This window comes from Corvus hawaiiensis, chromosome 7 (genome assembly GCF_020740725.1).
Source record: "Corvus hawaiiensis isolate bCorHaw1 chromosome 7, bCorHaw1.pri.cur, whole genome shotgun sequence".
Taxonomy (NCBI): domain Eukaryota; kingdom Metazoa; phylum Chordata; class Aves; order Passeriformes; family Corvidae; genus Corvus; species Corvus hawaiiensis.
Genome location: NC_063219.1, coordinates 36,554,715 through 36,574,339, shown reverse-complemented (window position 1 = coordinate 36,574,339; position 19,625 = coordinate 36,554,715). Strand labels below are relative to the sequence as shown.

Below are 19,625 nucleotides of genomic sequence, written 5' to 3'. Positions count from 1 at the left end.
AGAAGGTAAAGATGAGGTTTAAAAGGAAATGCTGAAAGGAATTACGATTCTTAAGCCTTAAGACAACTTCCCTTTTCTTACCTTGAATGAAACCCTTTGAGTACTGAAATAAATAGCTTGCAACAAATCTGCTCTGCTATTTTGAAATATAGCTTTAGTAAACAGGACACTTACTGTACTGTTTTCTAGATTAATAAGGTAGCAAGTTCTGGACAATCAGAGAGTTTGCTACTAAAAAAAACGTGTAGTAATGTGTACTATTTCCTGGTAGAGGTCAGACAGGCAAACACTTCTGTTTCTTTGATTTTCTGCTTTAAGATTTCACCATGAAGCTGCTGGCCCGCGTCACTTCCCGCTGCATCCCACACCCCAATGGTCCCTCTCAGGCAGGGGCAACCCAGAAAACCACCAGATACAGGCACAGCTCTGCGCCTTCGGGACTCTGGAAAAGCCCCTTCCTTGTAAATGCCTTCATCAGCATCTGCCACATGGCCTTTTTTTCTTTCAGCAAGGAACAGCAATATCTTTCTGGTATTTCTAGGTCAACTTACAAACCAGAGCAGTGGGGATTCCCATGCAGGGCAGGGCTGTGGTGCTGTGGAGACAGTCACAATGCTGGTCAGGCTGAAGAGCTCTCTGGTAATGCTTTGGCAGAATAAGTGGATGTTTTTTGGTTGTCTCCCCCCAAAAAATTCCAAACAGCTGCCATATGACCTGAGAAAATCATGGCCATCCTGATGTTTAGGGATTTGTCCCAACAGTGAGGTAAAATGAGCTTTGTTGACAGGTGGAGCTCCTCAAGAAGCTCTGTCCCATCTGTACAGAGGTCCAACAACAGTCATTGGGTGCCCTAAAAGAGGATCCCACAGAATAACCCATGGTTGTAATAGAGGGAAATAAAGATAATGGAGATAGTAAAACTGTCCTAATGGAGACAGGAAACGAGGGCTGGGGCTGTGCCTGGACTGGATCTTGGGAAGGCCTACAAGGGGATTGTGACGTATTTTACAAGGCTGCAAAGAAAAGACTGATTTGCAGGCAGGTCATTTCCTATTGCAGCAAGAAAAAAGATGCAAGAATATTCCTGTAGAGAGGAGCTTTAGCACATCATGCACTCACTGAATCAGTGGGGAAGCAAGACCTTCAGAGTCTCAAGAAACCCTCAGAGTCTAGCAATAAAACAGAGGGACACAGCCCCGTTGAAGGAATGGCAGAGCTCTTAGGCTACAGAGTGACCCTTTAATTATTATTATGCATTTTCCAGTAACTTCTACAAGATCCATTTCATGGCCAAAGATCCAATTATGCCAAAGCCCACACAAAGCCAGAATCAAGACAGCCCTTGCTTCCAAATACTTCCTGTGTGTGCCGAGAGGCAGCACACAGGGACAGGCAGGAGAGGGAGCTGAACAGCACAACAGCTGCTCTTCACTGTTCTAAACTAAAATATCATTTCTTTGTAGGCCCTGCATTTCAGGGATGTATTTTAAAGTTGGACTTTTGGAATAAAGAAGTGAATGATGTCTATGAGCAGTGATGAGGGATTTCTCCCAGGTTTGAGGAGGTGAAAGACCAATACAGTAATTTTCTGTAAAATAACCACTGCAGCACTAATTAACTGCTAACTCTTTAAAAAGCAGTATATGTTCCAACTTATTTTGTCATATAAAATAAATTTTAATTGAGAAATAAATTGTAGCTTCGTGGATCTCAAGATATTCCTCAAATAAAATCATTGGAAGCATTTTTACGGTCACAAAGTATTTGTGAGCAGTGTGGACAACAGAACTTCACCACCAAAATATGAAAACCCATCACCAAACCTGTAAAATGCTGCAGCAGAAGTTGCCTATGTTACCTGGTCCAAACCCTAGATTACTGGGGACACGACATTTTTCATGAAAATGTCTTTCACTGCACACCTAACATTTCACTCGAATTGCAGACTGTCTGAGCTCCTTCACATCCATTTGACAGTATGTCAGCAGTGACAAAATTCTATAAAAGGATGGCAGCTTTGCATACAGCTCAAACTTATGCAGCACAAGCTTCCTGTGTGATCTCTGAAAGGCTGAAAATACTTTAGATGTGCAAAAAAAAAAAAAAAAAAAAGCCACTTTTACAAAATCTAAGCGCTCATTTAACCTAAGTAAAACTAAGCAGGAAACAGAAGCTGCAGAGACGCTACCTGGAGCAGATTGCTGGGCAATAGGTTGGCCCTCGTGTTTGCTGTGCAAGTTAGAGATGGAGCATCATTTCTGAAGTGCTGATTTCTCATCCCTGTTTTAGTGGCTGATGGCGTCATTGCCTACGAGATGTGTCACCAAGCTGGTGAACATCCAGATTGCCTCATCTCATACCTCAGAGTACTGAGAACTAAAGCTAAAAAAGCAGTTTTTAAAAAAAGGCTGAGGGTGCTGAATGCCCATCAAATGTTATCAACTCTGTTATAATAAATTCAAGAGGTATCATATGCTTCCTCAGGTGCTTAAACACTGATTGCAAGACTTATTCTGGACCAGCAGTCTCCTGAGGGGGAAAGAAAACTTGAGTTTTTGTTGTTTTTGCCTAGTTCAGCCTTTACTCCCTCTTGTGATGACTGGCAGGCAGCCTGGTGTCTGGCTTGTAGAGCAGACACCCAGCAGCAAAACTAATTCAGTGGTTAAATCAAGCCATAACAGACAATGCAAACCTGACAGCACACAGGCACAGGCCTGGAAGATCCATTGTGGTTGATCAATGCTTGGTCGCAGAAGAAAATTATTTTTTTATTAATAAAAATGGCTAAAGTGCCAAAACTTTGCAAGTCACTGGGAAAAACCCTAGGAAACTAGGAGATGACATGGTGATCATGGAATCATGGAAGGGTTTTGTTTGGAAAGGCCCTTAAAGATCATCAAGTTCCAACCTCTTGCCATGGGCAGGGATACTTTCCACTAACTTATATTGCTCCAAGCCCCATCCAGCCTGGCCTTGGATAGCAAAAAATTGATTTTTTCCCCACATCTTTCACCAGAGAAATGGCATTTTTCATAATTTTAGAATACTTAAAAAGGAGAAAAAATATTTTTGTCCCATGGCCATTAATTCATATTCTTGCTCATAGCAATTTTTTGCTCATAGCAATTGTTTGCTCAAATGCTGATGTCCGTTCAGCAGCCATTATTTTTTTTGCTACAAGGGCTTTGAATATTTAATCCCAGCAAAAACATTTCTGGAAGCACATTCCCATGTATGAAGAAGGCCACGCATGTGGCCACGTAACAGATTTCAACAGCTCGTAGCCCAAGTGAACAGCAGCCTCTCATATGTCACCTACTTGGGCTATAAATGCTCATTATGTAGGAGCCTGAATGTAAATGTCAATGTAAATGTACAGTAATGGCTAAATTCACACAACCCTCTCAACCACAACGTGCATTATAAACATCCTGGTACCATCTTCCAAACCCTTCTACCCGTAGCTGACTTTCCCCCCAAACAACCCATTTTACCTACCATGGACTTCAAAGTGCAAGAGATGTTTTAACAAAATGGTCACAGGTGGTAGGAAATAGATCTTTAGAGATTCCCCAGCAGTTTAATGTTGGCTCTATGGAAGGAACATATGTGCTGCGACTTGAGGTCTAAAACCCAGAACATTCACATTTTAGGAGAAAAATGATCTTGCGTTAAATCACTTAATAGCAGAGCCGCTGAAGTTTTGATGACAGATATACTTTAGAAAGCAGCAGAGAAGTTTAGGATAGAACTCTCTGAACATTTACTTCCTAATAAACTTCATTTTGTGTTAAAATGAGGTTTGGATTTAGGAATATCCATAGCTAAAAAAATAACATATATTGTTTGGTTTAACCTCATTGTTTTTCAAGCTAAGTTACTGCCAGATTTCATTGTTAAAGACAAAAAATAGGACACTCAATTCAACAAAAACTATTGGGTGAGAAAGTTCTACAAAAATCCAAACTGGTCTTTTTCTCTCTCTTTTCCAGGTGTTTTTAGAGATCTTGCCATTTCTTTTAAAAGCCAGCCTTGCTTTGGGCTATATTTAATAACTTAGAAAAGCCACTCCAACCCATTGTATAGCCATACTGTACTAAAAAAAGACACAAAACCCCAGCATATGTTGATGCATTATGTAAAGACTTTCCTTGACAGGATTTAGTTACATGCAAGCTTGAAATGCAGTGTAAATGTATTTTCTGGAGTGCTAAAAGTACTACAATACCAAACTGCCAAAAAGGTGGTTTTACATCACACAATAAGGGACCTTAAAAGAAAGAGAGTTGTGCGCTCTGGGAGACAATATCTTGATCTATGAACCCATGATCAAGTCAGAGCTACAAAAACAGTCAATATTTTCACAGAGAAGGAAGAGTCTGGAAGGAATATGTCAGTCATTAGCACAAAAATGATGCTCCAGCCAGTGTTGTTTCTACCTCTACTACAAGAGTTTCAGCTACCTGGTGAATAGTTTCTAGTGAAGAAAGTCCCAAGCCCTGTAAAATCCCATGCTGAGAATTGATGCAGAAGAAAGATAAGATGTTCTGAGATATTTTCTCCTTCTGCTTCAGCCTTTGAGCGAAAAAAGTCTCATTTCTACAGTACCAAAGTTCCCATTCACAATAAATAAATAAATAAATGAATATAAGCAAGCAGTCACAGAAGCTATTCCCAAAAACAATGTGTCCCCATCAAATCTAGTGGAAATAAGAATTGCTCAAGCCATTTTTTGCCTTTTACTAATAGAGGCTTTATCCAAGTGGCAGCTCCGCTCTCACCCTACTCCCTCCCATGCTGCCATCCCAGAGTGCATCAGAACAATCCAGGCACTGGAGCCAGAAAAAAGAAGGCAACAAATGTAGGGGAAAGTCAGTTGCAGGATGGCAAAATCCTCTGCAGACAGATGAATGTCCTCTCTTGTGTCCAGAAGCTCCCAGGGGAGACTGTGCTACCTGGAATGGACTGGGAAACAACAAAATAAATTAGTTTATCAAAGACTTGAAGCAGTTAGCTGAATTAATTAATTCAGTATGTCAGTTCCAATCACTTCCTGTAATTGTATTTGCTCATGTAATACACAGATACTTCTAGTTTATCTGCATGACTCTACCCTATTGCCCTTCTCCCCAGCTCCCTCCTTCTGACAGAGAATTGCTGTATTCTTACAGGATATGGGAGATGTCAGGAAATCAGGTTGTTGGTGAATGGGGGAATCCAGATCTGAGGAAGGAGAAAAGAAAACAAAACAAAAAAAAAGAATAAAGGTATCTGCAGTGCAACTTGTAGCCACCAGGCTGAGTATTAGATATGTTTGGCTGTTTGCACTTCTTGGAAGACTCAGTCACAGCAGCCACCTACAGAAAATAAGCATGTCCTTACTCAGAGCACTTCAGCATATCCGTAGAAATACAGCGAATTTCAGCTTGCTCCAAACAGACAAAAATAGAAAACTGATAGCCCTCATTCTATAGCCCTTGAGCTTGTTCCAGTTTTTCAGTTCCTTTTAATTCTATAGTCTGTGGTCTCTTAAGTCATAGACTTCCTTTTCCCTTGTTTCTCAAGGCCACGCTGCCCTCTTTGCTCAGGTCCATGCCTGTAATATTGCTTTTTTGGGTCTCTTTTTATTTTATTAATCTGCCAAGATTAATCGAGACTCTCCTAAAGCAGGTACAGAACACTGTCATTCCCCAATGCTGCAGTTACCTCCTTAGGTTTTCATGGAAGAATCACCTTCAGGCTACAACAGAAGGAGCCTAGAGCCATGTTTTACATCATCTCCACTCTTGCATGATGTGTGGGTGTGGGTGTTTAGCAAAATTATTGCAATGCTGATTTCTTCTCAGCCAGAATTGGACCTTCTGAGCTGTGAGAAATGTTCATCCACATCCATTTCTGTAAGTCCAGGCAAGCTCTGCGACAGGACAAAATGTATCATCAGCAGTTCCAAAGGAAAGGGGTATTTAGAGCTAGGTAATAATTTTAGGAGTATTTGGGATGTAGGAAAGCGTGAGAAAGGGAGTCTCTGCTGCAGCCTCTGTATGTTTATGAAGGCTTAATTAATGACAAACCCTTCAGTCCACCTCCCCACCTGTGTTATCAATTCACCTTTATTTCAAGCTGCAGTTACTGTGACCCTCCTCATTCTTCTGAGCACAAAACCATTAAACATTGGGCCTGTTGGGAAAAAATATTCTCCATGAGGCTTTTTAATCCTGGTTTATTCTTCCCTTGTAACAGGGTCTGCAGAACCAACTTGCAGTCATTACTCATTTCTTCACAGAGCCAAGAGTTCTTTTTGATAACCTTTAACAGCGAGAGTCGATGGAGGCACCAGCCCTTCTCCCCTTGTGCATAAGCTTGCAAATCTAAAATAGGGCCTTAATGAAAAAAAATTTAAATATTTTAACTCCACAGTATATGTCATTATGATATATTGAACGCAAAGCAGCTGTTCCTGACAGATTTGGCATATAACAGGGGTAAAGTAATTTTACACAAATCATTATGTTCATTATATTAAATTAATAGATTAAAATTAGTCAGAGATGTTTTGTAAGACCATCTTACCCACAGAGCCCTTTATCCTTATATTCTAAGAGGGTTTTTTTTTTCTCTCCTCAATATTCTGTGCAGAGAGGACATAAATGCCCTGATCATTTGGAGCATAAGCCCCTAAATTCATAGCTGTTGAGCCTTTTCAAATATAAGCATCTGAAGAAAAGGTACTTAGGGGAAATGGAAAACGACATCATTTTTTTCCTGATCTTTTGAAGAATGATTTTTTTTCCCCATCCTACAGGAACAGCTTCTGGACTAATTTTTCCTACCAAAGGCTTTAAAGTCTAAAATTCATCAAACATCTTGTCCTCAGAGACAATGTCATCCAAGTTCAAAGGATCCATAGCCCTGCAAAGCTGATGTCTTATTTCAGAGCTCACGCCTTTGTTTTCATCAAATGTTTGATTTCATCAAATTAAGCCACTTCTTATACTCCCCATAAATGTGAAAAAAAAATTAAAGGCGGAACCAAACCTCTTGATTCTCTGGAGAGGAGCACATATATACACACACATAGATGTACATGTATATCATATACATTAATTTTGTATGTTTTTCTGACTTTTTTCAGGATAGACTTATTATATATACCATCAAGTTTTTCATATGCTTTTGAAGAGACTTTGAATTGAAAATAGTAGCCTTCCAAGACATTTGTTTTAATGATCATCATTGTAATTAAGAGCATGCTTTTCATAACTAAATATAAGAATTTTTTTCAAGTCAAGTCTGGGTCTGATTACCGATGGAGCAATTTCAAGATCTTTTGTTGAGAAGCATTTCAATATTCATTCAGAAAAATGTCAGGAGAACAGACTTCAACATAGAACTTTGGTGATTCATACTTATTCTGGTATTTTATCACTTCAGCTTTAATATCCAGTTAAAGAGAGAAAGTTTGAATAAAATAAGAATACTAATGAAAATCAAGCAGTCGTATGCTGCATCGTCTTCCACAGAATTTAGGATATTCCAAAAATTGACACATAGCTTTATCCTTCATCCATATCTGATACAGAGCAATGCAGAATCTTTCATTTAGTAGTTAAATTTGAGAAGTTGAGAGTAGCTTCTTTTCAAAATTCAGTGTACTTGTCACTGCTGTATTAATGCAGAAGAAATTTATCTTTTCTAATCCAAATTCTTTCAAAATCAAATGAAACTTGAATGTTACAATGAGGTTTATAAACTCATTAAATTAATCTGACAGCAAACTACATTGAAACTAGAAGTTAAACAAAAAAATCAGGGAAATAGTTTAGTGGTGGACTTGGCAGCATCAGGTCTATGGTTGGACTCAGTGACCTCGAAGTATTTTCCAACACAAATGATTCTATGATTCTATAATAAGTGGGATTTTCACATCAGTTTAAAAATAAGGAAAAACCCACACTTTCAGGGTCAATAAAGAGAACTCAGAAGCAGGTGCATACAGACTTTCACTCACAATTCCTCTAAATGAGACCTTCATCTCTTTTCTCTTCAAGTTGGAGCAGTACAGAAAAGTCCAGAAGCATCCTTAAAAAGGAAGGTCCACATATTTACAAGTTACCCAGTTGCAAGGTGCTTTCTATATAAGAAGGTAAGAATTGGCAGCATGTCTTGTCTCGTGGCCACAATCGTTTAAATTAGATATCACACAAAACATCATCTGAGCATTTCACACCAACTTTCAGCTCAGGGGTTAAAACTGCTTCCATGTCCTGTCTGAAGAATGAATATTTCTGAATATTGCCTTTCACCTCCCAGGTGAAAATTAAAATAACACACTCATTAAGAAGAAGCAGGGTTTTGTATGCTTGACACCCCTCAGTGAGTAAAAGAGAAAATACAGGCAAAAAAATTACAAGCATGTTTCTGTTGAGATTCATTAATGACATTGAGAAGCTCTCAGTTCTTACAGCCTTTTGCTCAGGCACCAATGGGAACCATGCAGATGTCCACTCCCAATTACCTTTGGAACAGCCACCCCAGCCCAGGAAAACTGAGGCACCAGGAATATCCTTGGAGTAGCAAAGTTGCAAGTTGAACTCAAGAAGCTCGATTTGGCCCCTGTTGCCAAAATTATGAGACAACCTCCACCCCACTACACTTCATGAATATCTTCATATTTGTACCTTGTACAGGGATGATACAGCTGTCACTCACTTTTATTTCAGACGAAGGGGTCTTGGTGCTGTTTGCCCCCACTCTCATTTCAGAAGCCTGTATAAATCTTGCCCCACATGGGAATAATTTTGAACATATTGAATAATGATTTTTCTACGTCTCTCCCACTTTGATGTAGCCTCCGAGGAGAAAGAACTGTCCTGGATATACCACTTGGTCATGCTTTAACAATTTGAGGATTGCTTCAAAATTCTTCAATAAAATGTAAGGTAAAAAAAAAGAACAGCAGAATTAAGTTCAGTTGATAAGAGGCCCCATCCTCCCCCAATTATAATGGAGCAACTTTTTGAATATATACTTTAAATTCACAATTCGTTTCTTATTTTTAAAGCTATATTTTATCATTTGATTAATTGCTTAAAACTGTACACAAAGATAAAGGGAACTTTGAAATTCATACCTTGGAGTATTAACATGTACTCAGGACTAGATGTAAATGTCAGAGAGAAAAAAGATCTAATGAACTCTTTATTGGTGAAATACAGTATTGCAGCTGCCCAGAATTTTAAAAGGTTTGTAGCCAGCTCCAAAGCCAAATAACCACAGAAGTTTACTTACAGCAGGACTCTCATTCAGCATTTCCAATCTCTTCTTCCAGGGTTCTTTTAACATTAATAAAATGTCCAGAGAAAAAAATAATAAAAAGAAAAAAAGTGCAACCACAGAAGAATTTTTCTGTCTAGAAAATTACACTGCCATAAGTTTTCTTTTTCCCTGATGTCTTCTCTGCCATAATAATGGTTTCAGGATTTAAATCCTTTGCTGCTATTGTGACTTCAAAGCCTTAAAACTGCAATTGAATGAAATAGTTCATCTGTCATTATTCAAATATGAAGCAATTATGATGAAATAAAGATAGAATTCCATTGAGAAATACTCCAATCAATTCTCACTTATATTTAACTAGAAACATAAAACGATGCTTAGAAGAGTAAGTTTAGGTAATAAAAACTCGGGATATAAAAAGTATGAATTACTGATCTATAACTTACTCATTTCTGAATAAGCTGTCTAAATATATTTCACAAATATTGACAAAAGTTTAAGCTTACGATGCAAAACTGTCTCTCAGCTGGTCTCAGAAAGTGGGTAGCTTTTCAGAAATATATTTGCACCAGTTTGAATGCCCAGAGGTTCAGATGAGGACCTGCAGAGGTTTTGGGGGGTCTCTGGCCAGGTCAGCTGCCTCTGAAGTGTGTTTTATAGGTGGGTATAGGAAATAGCACACCTACCTCAGCCATGGCTTCATTATAACAGTGATCATGGCAGTGCTGGGTCAGTGGTGGGACTCGATGATCTTGGAGGTCTTTTATAACCTCAGCAATTCTGTGACTCAGGGAGAGGTATTAAAATAAAATATTGATGTTGCTGCTTTGATGCTGACACATCCTGTCAGGGGCTTCTGTGGATTTAGCCCAAAATGCTTATTTTCGCCTTTGTGAACCCAACCAAAGCCCATCCCTAGGCCAGGGGCTAGAATTCCACAGGGTTTTCCCACCTGTACCCAGTTCTGTTTGGGAATATCTAACACAGGTTTAAAAGTTAATTATTATTTTTTAGTATCTTCCATCCTTTCTTGCATCGTTCTTGCTCAATCTACCGATTTATAATAATTTGCTGGTAAAATGAAATCAAGGTGGGTTTTGTAGTTGTCAGACGAGGACATCCAACATTTTGGGGTTAAACTCTTTGAATGAGCCACATTCTCAGTCATGCCACAAGCTCAGATGAAAAAATTACTATGTCATGCCTTTTTCTTCTCTCTGAGTATACTGTTCTTTTGGAAAACAAAGGCATCCTTTTCTGCTTGTGAAGGAAGACTTTGCCTTCTCTTTGGTGTTCCTGTGGCAAAACAAGGTTAAAAATGCACAGATGGATCCTATAGTATTTTTTCCTCATCTTTTCAACAGTTGCAGTGAGCCTAAGAGTTCTGGACACTTTTAAATTTTATTGTGCTGAAAAAGATCACACACAACCAGGGATCTTCATATTCACATTTACCTTCATTTGTAAGCATTTTCTCACTCTACCTGGGTATCAATTTTCTGTCATCTACAGATCCTCATATTCTGCAGTTCAATTTGAAAAATGTAATTTCTTCAAACAATCCAAGAACAAAATTTTATCACAATTAGAAAGCAGTGGTACTTAATACTGACTTTTAAATCAGAGATGTAACTAGCAAGAAACATTCGGGGTATATACAATTAATTGTTTCACACATAATTATTCCTGCTATTACTCTAACTGTGATAACTTAAAGCACTTGAAAAAGCAGTCTGCAATATTCTTCTTTTTTTTCACAGAAGCTCTTTCCCTTGATATTCTTTTGCTAAATAATATGTAAAATACTGACACCTAATGTTAACTTCCAGTATTATTCATTTTGCAAAACTTTTACTTCAAGGAGGGAAAGATCGTGTGAAACTGGTGCTTACGCTGCAATTTTATTTCAGTAAAATGAGTAAACTGCAATATAGTCTTCCCTTGCTTTTTGGAAATAATTTTCTGAATTTATATATATACACCTATAAATGCAAGGAGCTTTCAGGTTTATCATCACAGCTCACAGGTAAAATGAGAGAGTAACTTTAAAAAGTTGAAATAAGTGGGTTTTGATGCACTGAATTTAACCAAATCCACCAAATGGAACACAAATACTTATTTGTAAAATCAGTATTTGTACCTGTAGCTTGAAATGATACTAAAATACTATCAAATATTTATTATTAATCTGTTAGTCTTCGAAACCTGAACTGCATATATTTAGTACTTTACCTACTATGTGGTTCACTTTCCTCAACCAGAGACACAAAAAATTATTTTCACAGTTTGTGAATTAAAAGCAGATCTCAAACGTCACAAAAATCACTGTTTATCTCCCCATAACTGCCAAGACAGCTCATCTAAACCAGAGGTCTAGATGCTATTTAGAAAGAGATTTTAGGATTCTTACTCCTCTGGGGTTTCTTACAAGAAGGTTCAGCTGATACCAGAATAAGATATTTTATAATACCACCTAGATCCAGATCTGGATTTGTATTAAGCTTGCCTGACTTTATAGGGAAGGCGTGAGTGACTGTTGGCACAGGTGCTGCAAAGGCACTGACACTGAGTTAAACCCCTTTTCAACACTGTGGACCTGCACATTCTTATATTCAGTGCTTTTTCATCAACTGTTACTTTATGTAAAATGGTCCTTTTCTAAGATCCTGTCACTTTGCAGATAAAGTAGCTGAGCTGCAGGTGCAAGGATAAAAATAAACACACAAAAACACAGGTACCTAGTCTGCAACAGAATGATCCAGTCTCAGCTGAACTGAGGAGAGATGACCTCAGTGTAATCAAAACCTCTTGAGTGAGACAGAGCTTCCCAACTGATTAACCCTCCTGTGCTATTCTCTGTAACAATATTCTGGTTAAAGAAGCTCTTCTTACTTTTCACAAGAGCTAAAAATACCAACAAATGCTGTATTTGCAGTTCTTTTAGCTTCCCCCTGCACATTACAACCAACAAAATAGATGTTACTGCAGCAAGGATTTTAAAACTACCCGTCTTAAGGGAATTTTAGAGAACAGGTAGGTGCTGTGAAGGCCCTTGGGTTTCCTTGTGCAGCAGGAGATGCTCTAAGGGTGTGAAAATTTCCACCAGTAAAACTGACTGTAAGCAAAACTGGAGAAGACCTCACTTCCCCCCAAAATCCTTCCTCACCCTTGAAGTAGAATAAAAAGTATCACAGAATCAGAGGTGTTTGAGTTGGAAGGGACCTTTTAAGGGTCTTCTAGTCCAAATCCTGTGCCATGGCAGGGACACCTAGAGCAGGTTGCTCAGAGCCCCATCCAACCTGGCCTTGAATGTTTCCAGAGGTGCATCCACCACTTCTCTGAGCAACCTGTTCCAGTGTTTCACCATCTTCACTGTAAAAAACTGCTCTCTTATATCTAACCTAAATCCACCCTCCTTCACTTTAAAACCATCCCCCCTTGTCCTATCACATCAGTTTGTCCCCGTCTTTATTATAGGCTCCCTTCAGATACTGAAAGCACAACTGGATGCAATTTTCTAAGTGTTTCATACCAAAAATGAGACTCATTGAACATCATCAGAGAGGAAGTTTCAGCTGATTCTTGGAAAACGCTGAGTGAATAGCTACAGACTTTAGGGCTTAATTGCCAATTATGCCAAGGTGTTATTTATGCCTTAAAACAACTTTGGATAAAGAGTTGGTGAAATGTAAGCAGTTTTTCTGCATTGCTTTTGCCTGCCTGGTGCAAATCTCTGTAAAAATTCGGGCCACACAGTGAGTTAACAATGAGATATTTTGAAGCTGCTTAAAGAGCTCAGGGCTCATTTTGCCTAATCCAAACTAAGCCTCACTAAAGCTGCAGGGAGTGTTCGTACAGCCCTTCACGCTGCCTTACACAGGTCTACAACTGTTCTCAGCTTTCTTCAGCTCCTCCTCTCCAACATGACTACCTAGAAAGATAAAATGGGTTTTTTGGCCAACTATACCACAACAAAGAAGGTATCAGCAATGTAAATTCATTCTTCAATTAAACCAGAATTTCAAAATATTGGGCCCTTTGAAAAACTCAGTGTGCAGCAGTCAGGAGTTTTGAAACAACTAATTGTTCAACTTTTACTTTTCAAGTATACCCTGTACTTTAAATAGAATTACTAAATTAAAAATGTAAATTGAACTGTATCTTTTAACAGCTGGTGATTTGTCTATTTTCCACATTTTATTATGCATAATTTTTATAATAAAGAAGGATTTTTTTTTCATCCCTGTTCTAGTTGATAGCAATTCTTCCATGCTTCTCAAAGCTAATGTAATAAAACTACATAAAATGTTTAAGAAAAGCCCCATTAAAATATACAAAGCATACTAATTCATGAAGTCAAAGTCAAAGCAGAGTCGAAATATGAGCTTTAATAAAACTATGTCTGTTGTAAATAACTATTCAAGCACAGTCATTTTTTTGCAAATTGCATGGGATATAGCTCGGTCTACTCGAAGCAAAGAATAGCTCAGCAGGATAAATGCATCTTAGTCAGAAATAGATTAAAAGATACAGCTGAGCCATCAATAAGAACCAGATAGCATGGTATTATTTGCTGTTTGTTTTGAAGATGTAATTGCAGATCCCAGGATTTCAATAAATCTGTGCACATCATGGAAAGAATTGTAGAGAGGAACCGGGGCAACACGAAGAGCGTTTGGTTCTCGCATGTCACACTGCAAAACAGAGAGGGAACATTCAGTAAATTCAGGTCACTTCATGTTTATCTGTCAGGCTATATTTTTAAATGCCACAACTTGTCTTCAAGGAAGAATGACTGGACTGACAAAGAGGCACGTGTAAAAGCTTTGGGATCCTCAAGCAACTACAGTGAGGAGCGGGATTGTGAAGAACTTAGTAAGAAGAGTAATGTTTTGCCTAAAAAAAGGATGCAAATCTCAGGATTGGCAGGACTCTATCAGTGCCATTGAGGGCTTCCAACCAGCCATGTAGCCCCAAAATTCACCTTAGTGCCTACAGCAACTCAGAGTTGAAAAGGCACACAGTTGATTAAAAAAAAAAAAAACAACAAACCAAACACAACAAAACCCATTCCAGTATGTGAGAATGTCTTGTTCTAAAGGTACAAGTGATGGCACAGGCACTGCAGTATTTTTCTTCCCCCTCTGTGATTTTGAACATTTTCCTGAATATAATAATCTCTCATATTTGAAAAATATCACTGCATTGCAAAGGCAAGCCAACAGCGTGAGGCCCCGTGGCCTCTTAAAAGCAGGAGTTCCTGGAATTCCCTGGCAGCATCAAAGCAGCAGCATACGTAACGTAAAAGAGGTGTCCTTTGGGGAGACAAATCACCAGCAGAAATAAAACTGATATCTCATTTATATGGCATTATGCTATCAGTCTCACCTCCCATCACATCTAAATCACCCAATGTATGGCCCTAAATTTCCCCCTTATTCTTTCGGAGCAGTGCTCGACGGTAGCTGTGCCATTACATGGAAGCACTGCTTAGTGGCTTCTTTTCCTGAGTGCTAAAACACATCTCTAAGGAAATGGCAGCTTTTCCACTGCTCCATCTCGATGCCTCACAAAGCTTTTGGCCATTTGTGGATCAAGAAGGCAACTGATGTAGGTTCAGAGTTCCTTGTCATGTGTCTGTAGGTGTGCCTCCCATCCTAGTGCACCCATGATACAGCTCTAACCTCAGCAGTGACTCCAGAACTACTGGAAATAAGTCAACAGTGAAAGGGCAACATAGAGTGTAACAAATAATCTATAAAATAACTCTGTGAATTGGATTGCTTGCACAAGTAAAAATTGAAGATGTAAGAAACTGTCATCAGTCCTAGAGGGTATTTGCCTTATATGAGGTTATATTTGAATAAAAGTAAATTAATACTTTTTTACTTGTTAAGAAGATGAAGTTTGATTTACTCACAGCTACTCCCCTCTTCTCCAGCTCTTTAAACACAGATTTGATTGGAAGGGAAAATGACAGAGTGAGTTGGCATCCTCTGTCCTCAATCCGAGATGGTGTGATTATTCTTACAAAGGGCTTCTCTGGATTTGTTTTATCCTCACTGTAGTAATGTTTTATCAGGTATTCCAAGTAACCAGTGAGCAGAATGGATTTCCTCCTCAATGCTTTCATCGTAGTTTGACTAAAAACCTGTAATGATTTGAAACCATTAGAATGACAACGTGTTGCTGTAGAAAATGGAAAGGAAATAAAGAAAGACTAAAAAGGTGACACATTTCTCTGCACATTATCACTGGAATTAAGTAGTAATACCAGATAGGCATTTTACATAAACATGGCAGGACTGGGCTTTGGAAAACCCAGGATAATGTTATGCTTTAGATAAGGACAGATATTTGTGCTTATTGTTTAAAAGTTTCATACACATCTATGTCTGCATAAATAAGCTTGCATACAAAGCCAATTTGCTAAGAGAGCATTCATCTGCATGTCTGAAAATGATCCATAAATCCTCCATAGATGCAACAGTGCTGCATGAAACTCAATATCACATGAAAATTTTTCCCTTGTGTGTACCTTTACTACAGACCTTATCACTCTCTACAACTCCCTGAGGGAGGGTGTAGTCAGGTGGGGTTTGATCTCTTCTCCCAGATAACAAGTGATGGGAAAAGAGAAAACTGCCTCAAGTTATACCAAGAGATGTTTAGTTTGGATATTAGGAAGAATTTCTTAACTAAAAGGGTGGTCAAGCATTGGAACAGGCTCCCTGGCAGGTATCACAGTCCCTGGAAGTGTTCAAAAAACACATAGATGTGGCACTTGAGGACATGGTTTAGTGGTGGGCCTGGCAGTGCGGGGTTAATAGTTGGACACCATGATCTCAGAGGGCTTTCCCAAACTAAATGATTCTACTAACAAAATCCAAAGGCCAAGACTGAAACATCATGACTGATGTACAAATCCTTGACTTAGAAAGCACAAAATGTGTACTAACATATTGACTTTGTAGCCTTAAGTCCTGTACAGGCTCCCTCTCTCCTAAACCACATGAAGAAAAAAAAAAAATATTCACTGAATTCTTTTTCAGTAGATCTGTGCTCTTGCACAGCTACAAGAACTGGTGAGCTTTACACACTCAAAATATCATGAGAGGTGTAAAAATGACTGCTTGAAAATGGCAGTGCCATTTGACCACACAAACAAGATCAGTGTGGTAGAGGAGTTTGGAAGCAGAAGGTGAGATAGCTTCTTCTTTTACTCTGGAAAGGTTCCATTACAGGGAATGATGGAATAAGCAACCCCAGAAATAATTTACCCCTGCCTTCCTCAAATCTTCCCTTTCTTTCTTCTTATGGAATTGGCTGCAGGGGAAAATGACAAGATACAGACATGCAAGTGCCCAACAGCCACTTCAAATCACATCCTGGCACATCAATGCTCGTGGACAGTTCTCTCTCCACTGACTGCAGCTGCAAATCAGAGGCAAGGCAGTGCCCTGGATGACAGTCCATGAGCTTCACTCTCAAGAAATAACTGTTTCACACAAGAGAAGTAACAATTTTAAGATTACTTATATCATAACCTGGAAAAGCATAAAGAGAGGTACCTGAGAAATCCTACTCAAAACACAACAGTCTGGTTTCCAGCAGCATCTGGGAATCACTCTTTTGTAGAACATCCCAAGTCTCACTCCCTGATGCTATCACAGCCACTAGATGCTGCACAAAACCAAGAACCTCTGCATTTGTGTTTGAGAAATGAAATAATGGATGCTGTAAGACAGACTTTGCAAGGGAATGAACGTGACAGGGACCAGAGCCACCAGAAGTCAGCACCTGCAGAGGCCAACAAAAAATCTAGAGGTGCTTCCCTCTCCACCCAGGCAGGCAGAGCAGACACAGGCCTATTCAGTGCATTACTAGAGGGAAAACAGAGACCTGCCTCCTATTCTTCCAGGATTTGCAGGAGTATGAGGGATGGATCTCCTTAGGCTGCATGCAAAAATCTGTTTCCACAGGCTTTGTGCAAGGAATATTTGGTCTCCTGGGTGAAATTTTTGAAAAAGGTCTTTAAAATGTGTCTGTAGAGCGCTCCCCTTTTTTCCATAAAAGGCAGCAGCCAGTGCCATAACAGTCACTTTAAGCATTATTGAGGAATAACATCCATTAACACTTGCAGCTTTCATTGTTTCCATCGGAAACACTGCCTTCTGCTTAATGTGTCCCAGTGAAGGTGGCATGCAATTTCACTAGCCATCTATTGCCAGACATGAAAACTATTTTGTTTCCCACTGTATTAGAGCAATTAGCACTGGGAAATCCTGGCTGTGCCAAAAGGTAATGTGGGCAGGGAAAGGGGAGGCAATGGAAACTGCTCAGCCCTCATTGTTCGAGGCTCCCTGCAGTGGGCTAAATGACACCAGCCCACACAAACCCGAGCACTGACAATCTGGGTCATAGCAGAATAGCTTTCAGCTTATCTCAAAGGTCACATAAAGTTTAAAACAATATATTGGATGTTTAAGGACTAAAAATATAAATTGTCAGGCGGAACAAGAAGCATGACTGTGCCCTTTGCAGTCCTTCAGCGTTGCATGCAGGATGGAGAGAGCATAACTGGCAATTTTCTGACTTTGTTTGCTTAAAATGCTGTTTTTTCAATAAATACAGAAGAGGGATGTGGACACTGCTCTTTGTTCCAGCATCAGCTCAGTCATTCCACTAGAATTAATGGAATGCTAAGCAGAAATAAATTTCTGCCATTTATGCTGGCAGCAAAACCTTGCTACCCAAGGCTGCCTTGAAAACCAGCTTAAGGATGATTTTAGAGCAGAATAATATACTGCATATAGCAGGTAAATCTGAGTAACACCACCCTTTTGAGCCACAGAGACCCAGAGTCCTGATTTCAGGGGTGAACCATCCTTAAGAGGAATGCTGGAACATCTTGATGTGAAACCCAGGTGTTTGGGGGACAGCTTCATGCCCTCAAAGAGGGATGGGCTGTGCTCTCCAGAGTGGACCAGAGGCTTTCAGCACACAGATCACACCTTTGGAGAAAAGGAGGAATTAGCTCTGTATGGCAGGACTGCTCTTTCCACAGCCTCAGTGTCAGTGATTCATACACAGATAGGTCAGAGATGGGGCTCTGCTCCTTTGACCACCAGAAAACTAATGATTCTATTAAAAAAAGGCTGGAGTTATGCCAAACTCATGAATTCCCCTTTTAGGAAACATTTGCAGAGAGCTTCTGTCTCTTCGGTTTGTAACCAAAGGAAAAAGAGGTTCCCTGAGCCACTGGACTGGTTGATCCAGGGCACCCAGGATACATAATTTTCTTTCATAAAGGATGTAAGTCTGCTTTGCTCATGGAGTATAGGAAACAGCAGCTCTGGATGCAATTTTTCAGACCTACGTGACTCCTCTGTAGGAAGATGCTGAGCAGAATCCTTCCCATGAGTAGCACTAAGACAAGTCACTGATATACTTGGTGATCCCAGAGATCACTTCCAAATTTTTCTATTATTTCGAGCCCTGAATACTTCCATGGGATAAAGGTGCTGTTTGTACTGAGCCCCTAAAAGCAGGAACAAATGCAATGCCAGAGTTCAGGTTTGGAGGTGCAAACCTCAAATACTCTGCATCCTCCAGCAGTTTGTGAGAGACATGGGAAGGTGAGTATATTCATTAAAGCCCTTGGTCCCTCAGGGCTGTGGGGTTATTTTGTTTGCTTTTCATTACTTCTCCCCTTCAATTTTCAAATATTTCACAGATTTCTTTAAGGGAGATAGCAATAATACAAGCAGCATTCATTAAATATTTTTATACTCCTAAATTCACGCTCAAAGTAAAGCAATTACTTACCTCTAAACTGGCATGCAGAGCACAGACCAGTAAAATTGGAGGATTTGATAACCGGAATCCATTAATTCCTTCACTTAGTTGTAATTCTGGAAAATGAATAACTTATATTAGTGTTTTTGATTTCTTCATTTTAATGGATTGGACCTTATCTTGAAGTCTGTCCTCACACAGTAAAATATTTCCCTAATGTGGCCTGTAGGAATGGGTCATTAAAAGGAAATAGTAATCTATTCCCAGCTAATACTTTCAACTTTGAGAGAAGCCCAATTTTATCCAGCAGAAGACCTCATTAGCAGCTTCATGGGAACCAGAGAACTGCAATTAATTTGTTTAAATGGTGTGTGTTAAAACCACCTTTACACTTGAATCTCTTTTAAGGCTGGCACGAGGCTGAGAAATTCCAAGTCAGCAGAGGCACGCTCACGCAGAGCAAGGAATCACGTTCCTTAACTTTATTGAGCTGACGAGACACATGGGAGGCTGCATATGCAGCTAAGTGTAGCTTCAGGCCACGTAGAGGA

At 39.4% G+C, this 19,625-nt stretch overlaps 1 protein-coding gene across 4 annotated transcripts in view; it reads right to left on the bottom strand.

The window, feature by feature from the left end:
* Nucleotides 1-13,644: 13,644 nt before the first annotated feature.
* The window catches only part of KYNU (kynureninase), a 60,683-nt gene continuing 54,702 nt past the window's right edge, over nucleotides 13,645-19,625 (bottom strand). For all 4 annotated transcript variants that reach the window (XM_048310240.1, XM_048310238.1, XM_048310237.1 and 1 more), the window contains 3 exons: nucleotides 19,105-19,190; nucleotides 15,197-15,427; nucleotides 13,645-13,970 (listed from right to left, as the gene is read on the bottom strand). In XM_048310240.1, coding sequence (XP_048166197.1) covers nucleotides 13,818-13,970; nucleotides 15,197-15,427; nucleotides 19,105-19,190 — 470 coding nt within the window. In that variant the 3' untranslated portion in view covers nucleotides 13,645-13,817. The remainder of the gene's footprint in view (nucleotides 13,971-15,196; nucleotides 15,428-19,104; nucleotides 19,191-19,625) is intronic.